This window comes from Chelon labrosus (genome assembly GCF_963514085.1).
Source record: "Chelon labrosus genome assembly, chromosome: 5".
NCBI lineage: Eukaryota > Metazoa > Chordata > Actinopteri > Mugiliformes > Mugilidae > Chelon > Chelon labrosus.
The window spans coordinates 6,047,000-6,061,393 of record NC_140341.1 but is presented as its reverse complement, the minus strand read 5'-3'; the positions used below and the strand labels follow the sequence as shown (position 1 = coordinate 6,061,393).

The 14,394-nt window shown below is 44.3% G+C and overlaps 1 protein-coding gene across 1 annotated transcript; it reads right to left on the bottom strand.

Annotated features, from left to right (window-relative positions):
* Positions 1-568: 568 nt before the first annotated feature.
* trim45 (tripartite motif containing 45) lies at positions 569-14,036 on the bottom strand. The gene is made up of 8 exons (XM_084544685.1): positions 13,412-14,036; positions 12,016-12,304; positions 11,759-11,904; positions 11,188-11,504; positions 7,042-7,171; positions 4,825-4,939; positions 3,899-4,025; positions 569-2,819 (listed from the first exon to the last, which is right to left on the bottom strand). Exons 1-8 carry the CDS (start codon positions 13,891-13,893, stop codon positions 2,665-2,667), a joined length of 1,761 nt encoding a protein of 586 aa, XP_084400811.1. The 5' UTR covers positions 13,894-14,036; the 3' UTR covers positions 569-2,664.
* Positions 14,037-14,394: the final 358 nt, after the last annotated feature.

Below are 14,394 nucleotides of genomic sequence, written 5' to 3'. Positions count from 1 at the left end.
CTCAAAAAAACATGAAGAACAGCACAAGGTGTTGACCTGGCCTCCAAATTCACTAGATCCCAAACTGATCAAGTATCTGTGGGATGATCCACAGAGTCCCCTCAGATCAGAGTTGACGGGTACTGCAGGGGGGGGTCGTGAAATTTTCTTTCCATAAAGTCAAATGTCTTTAAATACACATATACATAAGCAGGGGGTCCCCGCTCCATCTCTCCATCAGTTTGGGGGTCCTAGGCCTGGAAAACGTTGAAGACCCCTGAATAAGATGATTACAAACACAGACACGTGACCACAAATCTTTTTAAAATTGGAAAGACGGAAAGAAAAACAGAATAAAACACCAAAACAAGTCCTAAATCCAACACAAGCGTCACCAGTTTCGAAGTGAGGAAGAGCAGCTATCTCAGATTTCTCTTTGTTTAAGCCATAACTCAAAATATAAAGTCGCCCGTTTGTTAAGTTCAATAAATCAATGAAGCAGCAAAGGAGAACTGACAAATAAAGGTTTATTTCTTGGTACAGGAGACAGTATATATATAATAATACTTTAACATACAGATGAATACAGTAGAGGCAGAGTGTAATGGAAACATTTTGAAGGTTCACATGGTTCGAGTTTGAAGATCTTGGACCATTAGAAAAGTGTTTGTGTGTTAAAAAAAAATACATTATGTATTGGTACTTACACTGAGCAGTCACATCTAGAATAAAGAAAACACACCAAGGCATTAAGTGGCTGGTTGGAAGTTGGTGCTGTGACACAGACTCCGGAGAGAAACAACTTTGTATTCGAAGAGGAGGCTGACTGCACCGCTGAGGTCGTAGAGTTTACCAGACAAAGCCCTCAGCACTGGAAGGCACAGAGGAGAAGAAGAAAACTCATCAAGAGCAGATGTTCTCCATTGTTCTACTGACAGCGGCTACGTTTACATAGATAATAGTTCTACAAGCTCAGTAAAATCAACGTGATCCACAGAGGAATATCTGACACTATAGAAACAGGATGTGACATAATGGTGACTACCAGTTGCCATGGCAACCACACTGTAAAGCTGTCCTGTGGGTCCGTGACAGATGGAAAAAAATAATTCAAAATAAGTACAGTGTATAATCCAACATTTCCTTGTAACTGGTGAAGGTACAGCAGAGAGTAGTATTAATTAAACAAAAAACATGAGTCTGGAGGAAGTGTGGGCGGGGCATCGGTAACGCGGATCCACTTCCAAACCGGACTGATCTGACTCTGGCTCCAAAACTCACAAGATGGCGCCGCCTGTATCCCCGGGTAAAATAGCGTCAGTTTGGGCAATGCAAGGAAGTGGGGACGCATTGTACATATTTATATACAGTCTATGCTAAGGACATTCTGTTGCCAGACACCACAATACACCCTCAGAAGGCCCATGTCCATTCTCTGATGAGACCTACACAATATTAGGACGGTGGTCATAATGTTATGCCTGATCGGTGTACATACAGCCAGCATAAGACAGAAACTGTGTTTCAGTGAAGAAGCAGAAGAGGTTTAAAGTTGTGTGTTTACAGACATCCCAGCTCTTGATCCAGGTTCAGAATGAGCTGTTTCCTTGGACCCGTCCCGACACAGCGACTCATTCACGAACGAAGAACATCTTCAAACAATATACAACCAGTGATTGTAACAAAACTCAGAGCAGTGACAAGAACTTATCATGAATTAATCAACTCAGCAGTCGAATACAATCAGTAGCTTTGTAAACACATGTATTTACCAGCAGTTAGTACCACAAACAGATGTGTAGGAGGTAACTATGAACATATTTGGTAATCATTCCACACAAAGAAGTAACTCAGTGGTTAATACGTCTATATATTTCAGTAAAAGGCACATTAATTACCTATATTTTTACCATTAATGTACAATAAGTACCAGTGTGAGCATAAAAAAACAATAAGAGCACAGTATGTGAAGATATTTTCAGTCTATTTGCGCTATTACTAATCCTACACAGTGCATTATTTGCATTACTGCTAATACTACAGGTCACTCACTCACTTTTATACATAGCTAGTCTACTGTTGTATATTTTCATACCGTGCTAGACTTCTTCTTAATTGTGGTAACAGATACACTGCATTGAAATTATTGCATAATATTTTAAGGGAGGAAGTAGGAACTAGCTTGAGGAACTAGCTTTCACAGATTAATTATTCTGAATGAAAGATATAAATATAAAATGAATTGTAAATTATAGATTTTAGCACCTTGGAAATGAACAGGATCTTAAAGGTTAAAAAAAATAAGATGGTGAAAGAAATTTGAGACTAAACTGTCTCTTCTCTCTGCAGCGAGGTTTTTATTTGTTTGATTTAGGAGGAGACACAAGCTGCTTTTCTTCCTCCTCCGTCTTATCTTAAGTAGGCAGAGCTTGACAAAAAGAAAAGGCACTTCACCGCACAGATTGGAGGCTTTGAGCTGACACTTTGGTGTTTGTCTTCCTTGTTAGTCTCTAATAGGAAGCTGGAAGCTACTGTATCACAATTAGGTCGCGAGTTACCAAACTGTGTCTTCAGTTTGTCTTTCCCTGCAACCCGAACGTTATTCTCCCGCTGCTCCAACCTTTAAAGTTGCAGCCGTCTTTTATGAACTTGCATCATCCGGACAGGTCTCATTTCTGCGTCTCCTCAGAGCTCAACAGTTCGCAGGTGGCCGCGAGGGGAAACTGCAGCCAGCACGCTCTGAGGCAAACACTCCGACTGCTCCACTGTGCTGCCACAGCAAGACCAGTGGGGCTTCCCTGGATGTCCTTTATGACCGTGGCCGCAGCCTTTAAATCCTCCTGGAGATGAGAAAGAGACGTAGGAAATCAGAAACACAGACGCAGGAGATTAGAAGCAATTTTAGGATTTCTCAGTCCTTCTAGGGAGCGTTAACGGGAGGCGGGCAGCAAAAGAAGTGTACTCTTCAGCCTGAGTTGGTTTACACTGGAGTCTATTTAAAATGATAAGACCTGCATGTGTTACACCAACGCAAGAGCTGAAAAATAAAACCAACTGCAGTTCCTGGAATGACCACTAGATGCTGCTTCTACAAGCAAATTAATCCCCATTGACTTCCATGTTTAAACGAACAACTTCACAGCAGAACTAAACATTTTTTACAGCCTGGTAGGATAGACCGTGAATTTCTCCATTCCTGACAACTGTACATGGGATCATTTTTATAAAAAACATCCTTTTACATGATAAATTATGCATCATTTATGGTGTGCATGCTTTGAGTGGCAGGTGGTTGCCTTCACGGTAGTCTTTACGTTTACGTATTGAAGTCTGGAGTCTATTTAGAATGATAAGACCTGAGCTGAAAAATAAAGCCAACTGGGAAGTACCTAAAAACGCAGTTCCTCAAATGGCCACTAGATGCTGCTTCTAAAAGCGAATCAATCCCCATTGATTTCCATGTTTAAACGTACAACTTCACAGCAGAACTAAACATTTCTCCATTCCTGACAACTGCGCAGAGGATAATTTTTCTATAAAAACCATCCGTTTACATGATAAGTTATGCATAATTTATGGCGTGCATGCTTCAAGTGCCTTCATGGGTCGTTAGTTGTCTGCCTGGTCATCACCTGCCTGCCTTAACTTCACTCATATTCCACCTTTTACCATTTTTGAATTAGCTGGGAGTTAAGTAAAGTCAAACACAGCCAAGATGGCAACTGCCAGAGACATCACACTGAGCTTCAAAACTGAAACCAATGGAAAACCTTAGAGGAAATCTATGGGTGATATCAGAGAGGGTTCATCCATCATTATATACAGGAGTAGATAGTAATTTCAGTCTGTAAGGAAACACTTCTCTTCGTTGTAAAATCTGTCCTTGTGAGCGGACATATTGGAGACGACCTCTGTGTACCTGGCATGGTTCCCGGGCAGCCACAGCGAGCCTCTTTGGCTCCTCCACTGGAGCAGAAGGAGCAGCAATGAAACGTCCCGCTGTGACGCCTCGGCTTCCTCTTCACGTTCAGAATGAACGGAGAACCCTGCAGGAAGAGAATATAGAAAATATAAACAAACAATCCTTTACATAAGAAACATATGAAGCAGAGTTCAGACAGTGGCGATTAAGCTAGTCAGTAGCTGTTAAATGAGCAAGAGATTTAATTCTGGTCCAATGTTAGTCGCCGATTTTACGTCCACCAGAAATAACAGGGCTGAATAGCAACGGTAGGGTGGAACGTGTTGCATAGAAGCCGGAGTTACAAATGTAACTAGGAGACAGGTAAATCTTACTGGACATAATTCAATGACACATGTAACTGACTGTACAATAAATAAACTATATAAATCAGGATGTCAAACAATCTTTTACACTTTGTAGAAGATAAATTCAGCATCTGAGCTGTTGGAGACATTTTCTCGGCAAAAGGGGAGCGTTTCCACAGTGATTTCCGTCGTGAGCTTCTCCACCTTTCACTGTTTTAACATTCACACTGCTTCCTGCTGCTGTGAGGCTATTACCACTTAACTACTATCTTATCTTATCTTATCTTATCTTATCTTATGTGTTCCAGGGCTGAAGATGGGAGCAACGGTACCATGGAGCCTACTGCATGGAAACCAGGGTTATAAATGTAACCAAGGTTCAATGAATTCGGTGTCTCTGGCCTTCAGAAAACCATTTAATGCAATTTGAGAAGCATCCAAGAAAAGTTTCTGATGCAGCAGATAAAAAAAATTAAAGCTTTTGACAGAAATGGAGGCAGTGTTGGTGTAATTACTCTCACTGCCAATAGGGGGAGACAAATCTTACACACAACAATTGTCACAGTAGTTGTGTACCTTGATATGTTGGGCCTTGACACAAACCCACACAGAGTAGGATCCTGGCTCTTCAGGTGTGTACGAAACACCGTAGGATCCGTCGCTGTTGTCAGCAACTGTCGCCTCGACTGTGCTGAAGGAAGAAAAATTAAATTATCTCGTTACCGATCATCATTTTGCGTTAGTTGTGTCGATATAATCATATATATATCTTGTCACTGGCTACTAAAGCTACTGAAAACCTATGATCTCGATATTCTTTCCATTTACAACAAATCCTACAGTAACAACAGCTGTTCATTTTAGCGTCCTTAAGGTTTTTGCTCACAGAAAAAAGGGCAAACCTTAACATACTGTTCCCGCAACGATCAGATTTATTTAACAATCAGCAAGTTTAACGGCTTTTGAGAAGAACATGTTGTCGAGGTAGCCGCAGTTTAACGACTCACATCGCTCAAATAACAAGCTGCCTTCAGCTTTATGTGGAACAGCTAATTAACTAAAAAGGCTTTTGGTACATGCAAGCTGTTGTTTATGAGGACATTAGTCTTCCTGACACATGCTGAGTTTACATGGACACTACTATTGCAGTGATAAGCCCAATCAGACTAAAAGTGCCTCATGTGACCACCTCAATCAGAAAAGACGGAAGTTTCCAGGTGGGACAGAAACATGGAGGTAGTAAAACAGCCAGTTGTTTAAACAAGTGTTTTTTTAAAAGGTGGACAAAGCTGGAATCAATGAAGTCAGCAACAATTAAAACCCATGGCTCCATCTTGGCAATCTTCTTCTACTAAATATTTAAGTGACTGCACCTCAGGGGGCCCTTCTGTGAAACTCCTGAAATTTGCAGACGACACCACCGTCATTGGACTCATCCGGGACGGTGATGAGTCTGCATATAGAAGGGAAGTGGAACAGCTGGTCCTCTGGTGCAATCAGAACCACCTGGAGCTAAACCCGCTCAAAACTGTGGAGATGACAGTGGACTTCAGGAAGAGCCCCCCATCCAACCCCTCATCTCACAATCCTCAACAGAACAGTCCCTGCAGTAGACTCATTCAGGTTCCTAGGGTCCACAGTCTCATGGGACCTGAAGTGGACCCCCCACATAGACACTGTACGGAAGAAGGCCCAGCAGAGATTGTACTTCCTACGTCAGCTCAGGAAGTTCAACCTGCCTCAGGAGCTGCTGATCATCTTCTACACTGCAATAATCCAGTCTGTCCTGACCACGTCCATCACGGTCTGGTTTGGATCTGCCACCAGACATGACAGGGACAGACTGCAGAGGACAATCAGGTCTGTAAAGAAGATCATTGGTACTGACCTTCCCTCCATCCAGGACCTGTACCGGCCCAGGGTCAGGAAGTGGGTCAGTAAAATCTCCACAGACCCCTCACACCCGGGACACAATCTGTTCAGACTCCTCCCCTCAGGCTGGCGTTACAGAGCACTATACGCCAAAACCACCTGCCACAAGGACAGTTTCTTCCCCCAGGCTGTCGCTCTGATGAACTCCATTCACAATAACAAATAACTCTGCATTAATTGTATAAACTCTCTGTACAAACTCCTGGACCGTTGTATATATCTGCAGAGAGCAAAAGTTACAGGAGTCAAATCCCTTGTATGTGCACACATACTTGGTCAATAAAGCTGATTCTGATACTAAATCAATCAATGTTGGAAATAAAACTGGAGGAAAACGTTCTTCTTCTGTTACATTTCTGGCAGATTTGACACCACTTTGTCAATAAAGTTCCATTATGATTGGTGTTTTAGGCCATGTAAACACGTGCTTTTTGTCAGATCATTTTATTTAGCACCCATGTAAACAGCTAAACTGGATTCTCTGATCAGAATAATCTCGGTCAGACAGAACAAATATTAGTCCATGAAAATGTAGCTTGTGTTTCCATATTCAGAATAACTTGCCCTGGTCAATAAGGCTGAGACTCCTCCTACAAAGTCAGGACAAAAATAGCTCCGTACACAGGCGTGCAGTGCTCTATTGACCTGCTCTGAACAGGTGCGTGGCACACGGGGAAAAACTGCAGCCATATACACTCCCTGCACCGAGAGGATAAAATCTCACCACAACACCAGAAAATGTCTTATTAACCGGCACAAATGGTCACCGCATAGAATCATTTTGGCTGCAATCAGCGTTTCAATCTCTGCTTTTTGAATGACTCGCGGGATCAGAAGGAAGGTTAATAAAAATGCTCCCACCAGTTCTTCTTCTCCTTGTGGACGATGCTGACGAGGACGTGCTCTCCGCCTCGTGACATCTGCTCTCCGGTCGAGTCCCGGCACACCAGGGTGAAGCGACCCAGCTGGCCCTCCCTGCCCCGCTGCAGACCTGCGACCACGGAGAGTTAAAGGTCAGAAGGTTGTCCCGAGGCCCAAAGAGTGCAATGCTTAAATAAAACACTCAACAGTTGCTACTAATCTGCTGCATTGGTTATTATGTATTAGTGAAATAAAAAAACAACAACATGTTTCTTTATGGCTGTCACTTTGCATACTATCATATTGAAATGAGGAAAGTGAACTGATAGTGCAGAGTTTTGCACCATAACATTATGACCACTGACAGGAGAAGTTATGGCCATCTTCTGACAATTCAATGTTCTTTCATCCTGGACTGCCCATGGGGAATGACTCACTTTTGAAGCCAGCCTCTAGTGGCCACTTGAGGAACTGCAATGTGTGTCTGCAAATTTGAATTGCCTAAAACTGTCCCTAAATTACAGATTTTTAAATCATCTCTGCATAAATAAACCAGTTCACAGTGCCAATTAACACTCACTTGCCAAAACATTAGGTACACAAGTAAAAAAAAACAAATGCATTCTAATATAAGAGTCCAGCATTAAATCCAACAACTTCAACTGTGTGATTATTTTGCAGGATGCGGTTTGTAGCGCTGTTAAACTGCTATTTATCCTAGTCCACTGCCTACAATGGCCAAAATATTAGATACATGTATCAGTAGAACACAATATAAAATTCAACAGTACAACAAACCTCAGCCTCCAAAATGAAAACCCCGTTGAATCAACAGCTCTCTTGGTTATTTGGAACTGATGTTGAATACCAGAACCTTCATTAAGATGAGATTTAGTGCAGGACGGTGAATTTAAAATGCGTTCACGAGTGTACGAACGAACTGGCAATCATGTGTATGGGCCAACACATGTACGAGTGCATTCAAGGAAACACAGTGGAGGACCGACCTCTGACTGTCACAAGAAAGCAACGTCAGCACATGTCAAAGTAAAAATATCTGCAGCACAGACGACTGGCGAGAAAAGATGTTTGAGAAGGACAAACACGTTCACATAAAAGAAGAAACTCCATCATCCAGACACACCACTAAATGAAGACACTTGGACATTTGTCTAGAGCCCCCGCCCCCCACTGAGTGCTTACGTAAGTCGCTTTCGTTCCTCCCGACCGTATGGGGGGTTGCTGACCAGAGTTTTTCAAACCCTTGCGTCACCATTTAGAGTTTAATTTACTTGCTCTGCTCTGCTCTGCTGTGCTCCAGACATTCGTCAGCTGTTGTCGTGGCGCTAAAGCCAACATCATTTGTGTTCCCGTCCATGATTAATGCTTCTTTGGATTTCCCTGTCGGAGTCGATTAGCTGCTCAGTAACAAACCCTCCAACACTGGGGTTTCACCGAATACTGTTCAGGTAGCTCCAGGGAGATGTGAGTGGTTACTGTAATGTCATATATATGCTTCTCTTTTAGCAGAGTGACCCGTCTGCAGTTGTGAAGGATAAAAACTCAAGTCTTTCAGCTTTCGGACACTTGTTTGCGGTTTCAAATTAAGGCAAAATCTTATTCTCAAAAGGCAGCAATATGCTTCTTCTCCTTATTTTATATATTTCAAATTGCATTGGTCAGGCAAAACAACCAGTTTCAGGCTGTAATGTGCATTTTTTAACATTTTAGTAACTTCATTAACAGAAATAAACTATCAAACAGCCATTACTTGTGACCTTAATTAAAATATTACAATAATAAAGGATTTATTTGTGGAATTCACAATGTTTCCAACTCTTTTTACTTAAACACGAGATTCTGCATTGCTAATCCACTCCGGCGACAATTACTAACAACCTGGAGCATTACTGCTATCACTGCTGCCGCTAATGGGCGTGCATTATCTCCGAGTTTATGCTCGCTACGTCTCGCTAAGCCGAGATGGCGGCAGCTGTCGCCGCCACAGACGCAGCTGTTCTGGCCCGACAGTTCACCTGCGCTGCACACACTCGCCGTCCACTCCAAGCCCTCTTATCACACGAGAGGGGATAATCGTCGCTAAGTCTCTGCGAGTTCCACTTTCTTACTCACAGCCAGCACTGAAATCTGGTCCTGATCCGACCCTTTAAATGAGAGTTAAGCTGATGGAAGTTAACTGGGGAGAGACAAACAGCTTAGAAAAAAAGAAGAAGTTTGGACGAACTGAAACACTATCTCAGGGAAAAGTCTTCTATACACACACACTCTAATACACACAACACATGGCAGGCTGACCTTTTAGCAAACATTAGCACAGTACAGTGCCCTGGCTCTTTGACACCGACAAGACTCGGCACAGAAGTCTGTGTTTGCTTTGGTTTTCAGTTTCCCAGACGAGTAAACACAACTTTAATCTCAGCTTTCAGACGGAGACAAAAAAAAAGAAAAGCTGCTACAAATTTACAACGGATGCATTTGTTTGTGTTGGAAGGATGTGAATGGTGGGGCATGTACACCAGTCAGCCACAACATTAAAACCACTGACCACGCAGATAAAATTGACCATCTTGTGACAATTCAATGTTCTGCTGGGAAACTTTTGGACCTGGCATTCATTGGTGTGGATGTTACTTAGACATGTAGCACCCACCTAGACCAGACCAGGCACCCCCACCCCATAGCAATGACACTCCTTGATGACAGCAGCCATCCCCAGCAGGATGCAGCCACAAAAACACTTTAGGAACAACAAAAAAAAAAACATGAAGAACAGCACAAGGTGTTGACCTGGCCTCCAAATTCACTAGATCCCAAACTGATCAAGTATCTGTGGGATGATCCACGGAGGCCCCTCCCCTCAAAGGCTCCCACTAACAACATCCTGTTGCCAGACACCACAGGACACCCTCAGAAGGTCCATGTCCATTCTCTGATGAGTCATTTTGGAGGCACAAGGGAGACCTGCACAATATTAGGAAGGTGGTCATAATGTTATGCCTGACTGGTGTATGTTTTCAGAACTAGAGAGTCATGGTAAAATGTCCCGTTGAAAACTCCTCCTCACCTTGTCCCGTCTCCGCTCTGTTTGTGTGTAAACATCACCTCGGTTCGCTGCCTGCAGGCTTGTTGAGTCACTTCTACATTCCTGCAGCCCCGAAGGAATTTCTTAGTTTTAGCCAAAGCTCCCAGAGAAGTAATAACAGTCTTTATCCGGAGCGGGGGGGGGACTCAGACTACACTGCGCCCCCCACTCCCTTTCGCTTTAAACCCTCCAAACTGAAAGGTATGCCCATTAAAAAAATGTGAAGCAGAGCACTGATTTAAATGATACACATGAAGACATTCTCTGACATTCTTCAAGACCAATGATTTGTCATTACGTCTCTCTGTACTTGCAAACTTCTCTAACTCTCAGACTGAAGGCCGACATCAAAGAACCACCAGCAACAAAGGCCGAATGAGACGTCGCCTCGAGGCGCGGCACTTGAACGCACCACAAAGACTTAAGTTTGGTTTATACTCCTGCAGCTATAAATTAAAGTTTAAGATACCTGCCAGCTGGCACATACACCAATCAGGCATAACATTACGACCACCTTCCTAAGATTGTGTAGGTCTCCCTTGTGGTGACTCATCAGAGAATGGACATGGGCCTTCTGAGGGTATCCTGTGGTGTCTGGCAACAGGATGTTGTTAGTCGGGGGGTACTTGATACTTGATCAGTTTGGGATCTAGTGAATTTGGAGGCCAGGTCAACACCTTGTGCTGTTCTTTATGTTTTTTTAGTTGTTCCTAAAGTGTATTTGTCGCTGCATCCTGCTGGGGATGGCTGCTGCCATCAAGGAGTGTCATTGCTATGGGGTGGGGGTGTCTGGTCTGATCTAGGTGGGTGCTACATGTCTAAGTAACATCCACACGAATGAATGCCAGGTCCAGAAGTTTCCCAGCAGAATACTGAACTGTCACAAGAAAATGGACTTAAACAGAAGTTGTCACGTCCACAGTCAACTCTGTGTGTTACTAGCTTAGGACAACTGAACTGACTGAGGAACTGACTGAACTTCAAGAGTTGGTCCTAAATATAAAATAACCCATTACCAGAACATTGTTTCACTGAGGGTTTACCTTCTCCTTCGACGGTGCATCTGCTGACGTCCACCGTTTTAGAGTTGATGACCCCAATCACCGGGTAACCCTCCACCTCCCCCGCCGGCTCCCTGGGCATAAAACAAATGCTGCTGCCATCGTCAGGGGCGACCGCTGCCGGGTGGGGGTCGTAACCGCTCTCTGCCAGGCTGGTCAGCCGTCTCAGGGTCACTCCCTTGGCGCTGAGGATCTCTGTATGGGACCCGCAGCTCAGCAGCCGCTCCGCGAACTCCACGCTGCCTCGGACGTCCAGCAGGGCCTGCTGCAGCTGTGCCCTCTGCAGGTGGAGGTGGTTCCTGGAGAATAGACATGATGCACATGATGTGGAGAAGAAGATGAGAGTGTTTCCTAAAAAAACATCCTCAAGTTTATGAGGGTTTCTTTGAGTATCCTGAAAATACTATACTCAGTAGTTGCATGTTTTTATACAGGTTATACACGTCTGCAAGGCACAGTATGTAGCACATGAGCTATCTTGATCCCTTCCCTGAACATTAGTCATAATATGACTTAGCCTTTAGAGACAGAATCAGTGTTGATTGTTTCATACCTCCGTTGGACACGGAGCTCCTCAAGGCGACGCAGCAGAGACAGGCAGTGAGCTTCCACGGCGCTGGCATAGCCTCGAGCAAACGCCCTCACCTCATTGGCTGTGGCCTCCACTCGGGCCTGCAGACTCTCCTGAGATGCGTCCACCTGGAGCAGAGTTTGGAAGATATTACATTATGTGGAAGTAGCATGAGGCTAAACAACACCAGAGAGGTTAGATGTATATGTCAACATATGTTAAATGTTGACTGTGTTCACCTTCTGCAGTGACTCCTCCAGCCGCTCCAGCCGAGGTCGCAGGCGCGCGGCGACCAGCTCTCGGATGCGGTCTCCGTGGCGATCGATGACATTGTGGGCAGGGCAGCAGCGGTGGTCGCGGTGCAGCGTGGCGGCGCACTCCAGGCAGACAGGCAGGTCGCACGGCTGGCAGAAGAGCCGGACCTCCTGTCCCGGGTGGAGGCAGCAGAGGACGGGGCGGCAGAGACGACCGCGAGACTTCAGCTCCTCCAGAGACTGAATGGAGTGGGACGCCGTTCTCTTCTGGCGCCTGAAGTACGTAGAACAGATATTCACATGTCAAGACGTCACAATAAAGATTCTCAAATCTCAGAATACAACTTCACAAAGACCTAACCTGAATCAGTGACAGCAGAAATCAGAAACACCATGCTTACATCGATCACCCACAACATTATGACCACTGACATGAAAAACAGCACAAGGTGTTGACCTGGCCTCCAAATTCCCTAGATCCCAAACTGATCAAGTATCTGTGGGATGATCCACAGAGGCCCCTCCCCTCAAAGTTCCCCCCCGCCCACTAACAACATTGTGTTGCCAGACACCACAGGACACCCTCAGAAGACCCATGTCCATTCTCTGATGAATAGAAAAGAACTAAAGAGAAATTAAACTGAGTCTAACACAGCAAAAATAGCACCACTTTATTAGGTACACTAGCGAAAACTAATTCATTCATTAATTCAACAGTCCTGCACTAAATCTTTGCTTCATGACTGCTTTAATGTTCAGTTTATGTTGAAACAGGGTCAGAAAGGTGGTCACTCAACTGGACGATCATTCTGGAGGATGTAGTTTGTGGTGCTGCCACTGACTACAACGGAGTTGCCAAAATAACAGGTACACGTGTCAGTTCAATAGTACAAACCATAGCCTCCACAATGAATACGCAGTTTAATCAAAAGCTCTCTCAGTTATTTCCAGCAAATGCTGAACAACTTCATGTAGGCTAGATAAGATTTAGTGCAGGTTTGTTAAGTTAGGTTGCATTTGGTTTCATGAGTGTACGTAATGAACTGGCAAGCGAGAGTGTAATAGAAAACAATGTTCCTACCTGTTCATCAATGGAGTAAAATCACAAAAACAGAAACTGAACCTAATCTATAACACAGTATATTATTGAAATACTTATTTTTCTGTAACTTTAATAAACACAAGGGCTTTTTTTTTGTCGTTACTGGATGAGTTATTTTTAGTGGATGTCTGATGTTATTGGAGAAGAAATCTAGTTTTATTGTTCAAAATTTATAATCAAATGGAAATAATTTAATGAAGAAACTAAACAAACTTCACAGTCGAAGAAACAAGAAAACATTAATATAATATAATATAATATAATATAATATAAACATACCTATGTGCCTGGCAGCAGAACTCGCATAGGTTGACGCAGCACACCTCACAGCGGCTCTCAGCGCCTCCCTCCCCGCACAGGTCGCATCCCAGCGGGCCGTCCGTCACCAGAGTCTCCAGGAAAACTTCGTCCAGCGCCAGGTGGTCGGTGCTCAGCCCGGCCGGCCCCGACGGAGGGACGTCCACCTCGGAGTCACACTCGGGGCAAAGCACCGTGACCGTGACGGCGTGTCCGTCCGCCTCCGCCGCCTCGCCGCTTCCTCCTCCTACCTCCGTGCCGCCGTCCCGGTGGCTGCGCGGAGACACGGAAAACGGCTCCAGCCGGCCGATGCAGTCGGAGCAGAAAGTGTGCAGGCAGGGAAGGATCTTCGGGTCCCGGTATAAACGTTTACACGCGTTGCAAACCGCTCTCGGGTTCACAGAGAATTCCTTTGGTTCCAATTTTGCAGCTGGCTGCTCTGCGTTTTCCTTCACATCAGACATGATCTGTTTTTTTTGTTTGTTTTTGTTTTTTTTTAGTTCCCAAACTCAAACCAGGCACTTAAACCACTCGGAAACTCACAGAGATCCACGGAGCTGAAACAAAAATCTCTCCAGAGTCTGTCCTCTTCATAATAACACAAGAACTCCACTTTTCTACATCACAGACATTTTAATTCGACCTCACTGATTCAAATCATTAGAAACTCTAACTTTTCTTGGAGAGAAGTTTGTTGCGTTCACTGCTGCGTGGGACACATGACACCTCACCTACTACCAAACCAATAGGAAGCCTCTCTAGGACTATCCGGGGTGGTCCAAAGACCTTCCAGGACTCCTCACAACCATCCGGGGACTCTGACTGCCCCCATCTACTGGCAGGACAGGACAATGCATTTATGCTTCATGCGTGCAAGAACTGGTTTTCCTACCGCATGTGGACGCAGATAAATTTTAGAGCTGGATTTGAAAGTCATAAAATGTGTCGGAGAAACATTTAAAAAG

What these genes read in the sequence shown, in the direction of transcription:
- trim45 (XM_084544685.1), bottom strand. Translation starts at nt 13,893, where the DNA reads ATGTCTGATGTGAAGGAAAACGCAGAGCAGCCAGCTGCAAAATTGGAA. An exon ending in ATGCACCGTCGAAGGAGAAG is followed by an intron (nt 7,172 to 11,187) that starts GTAAACCCTCAG and finishes CCGTGGTCGCAG; the next exon opens with GTCTGCAGCGGGGCAGGGAG. An exon ending in CACAAGGAGAAGAAGAACTG is followed by an intron (nt 4,940 to 7,041) that starts GTGGGAGCATTT and finishes TTCTTCCTTCAG; the next exon opens with CACAGTCGAGGCGACAGTTG.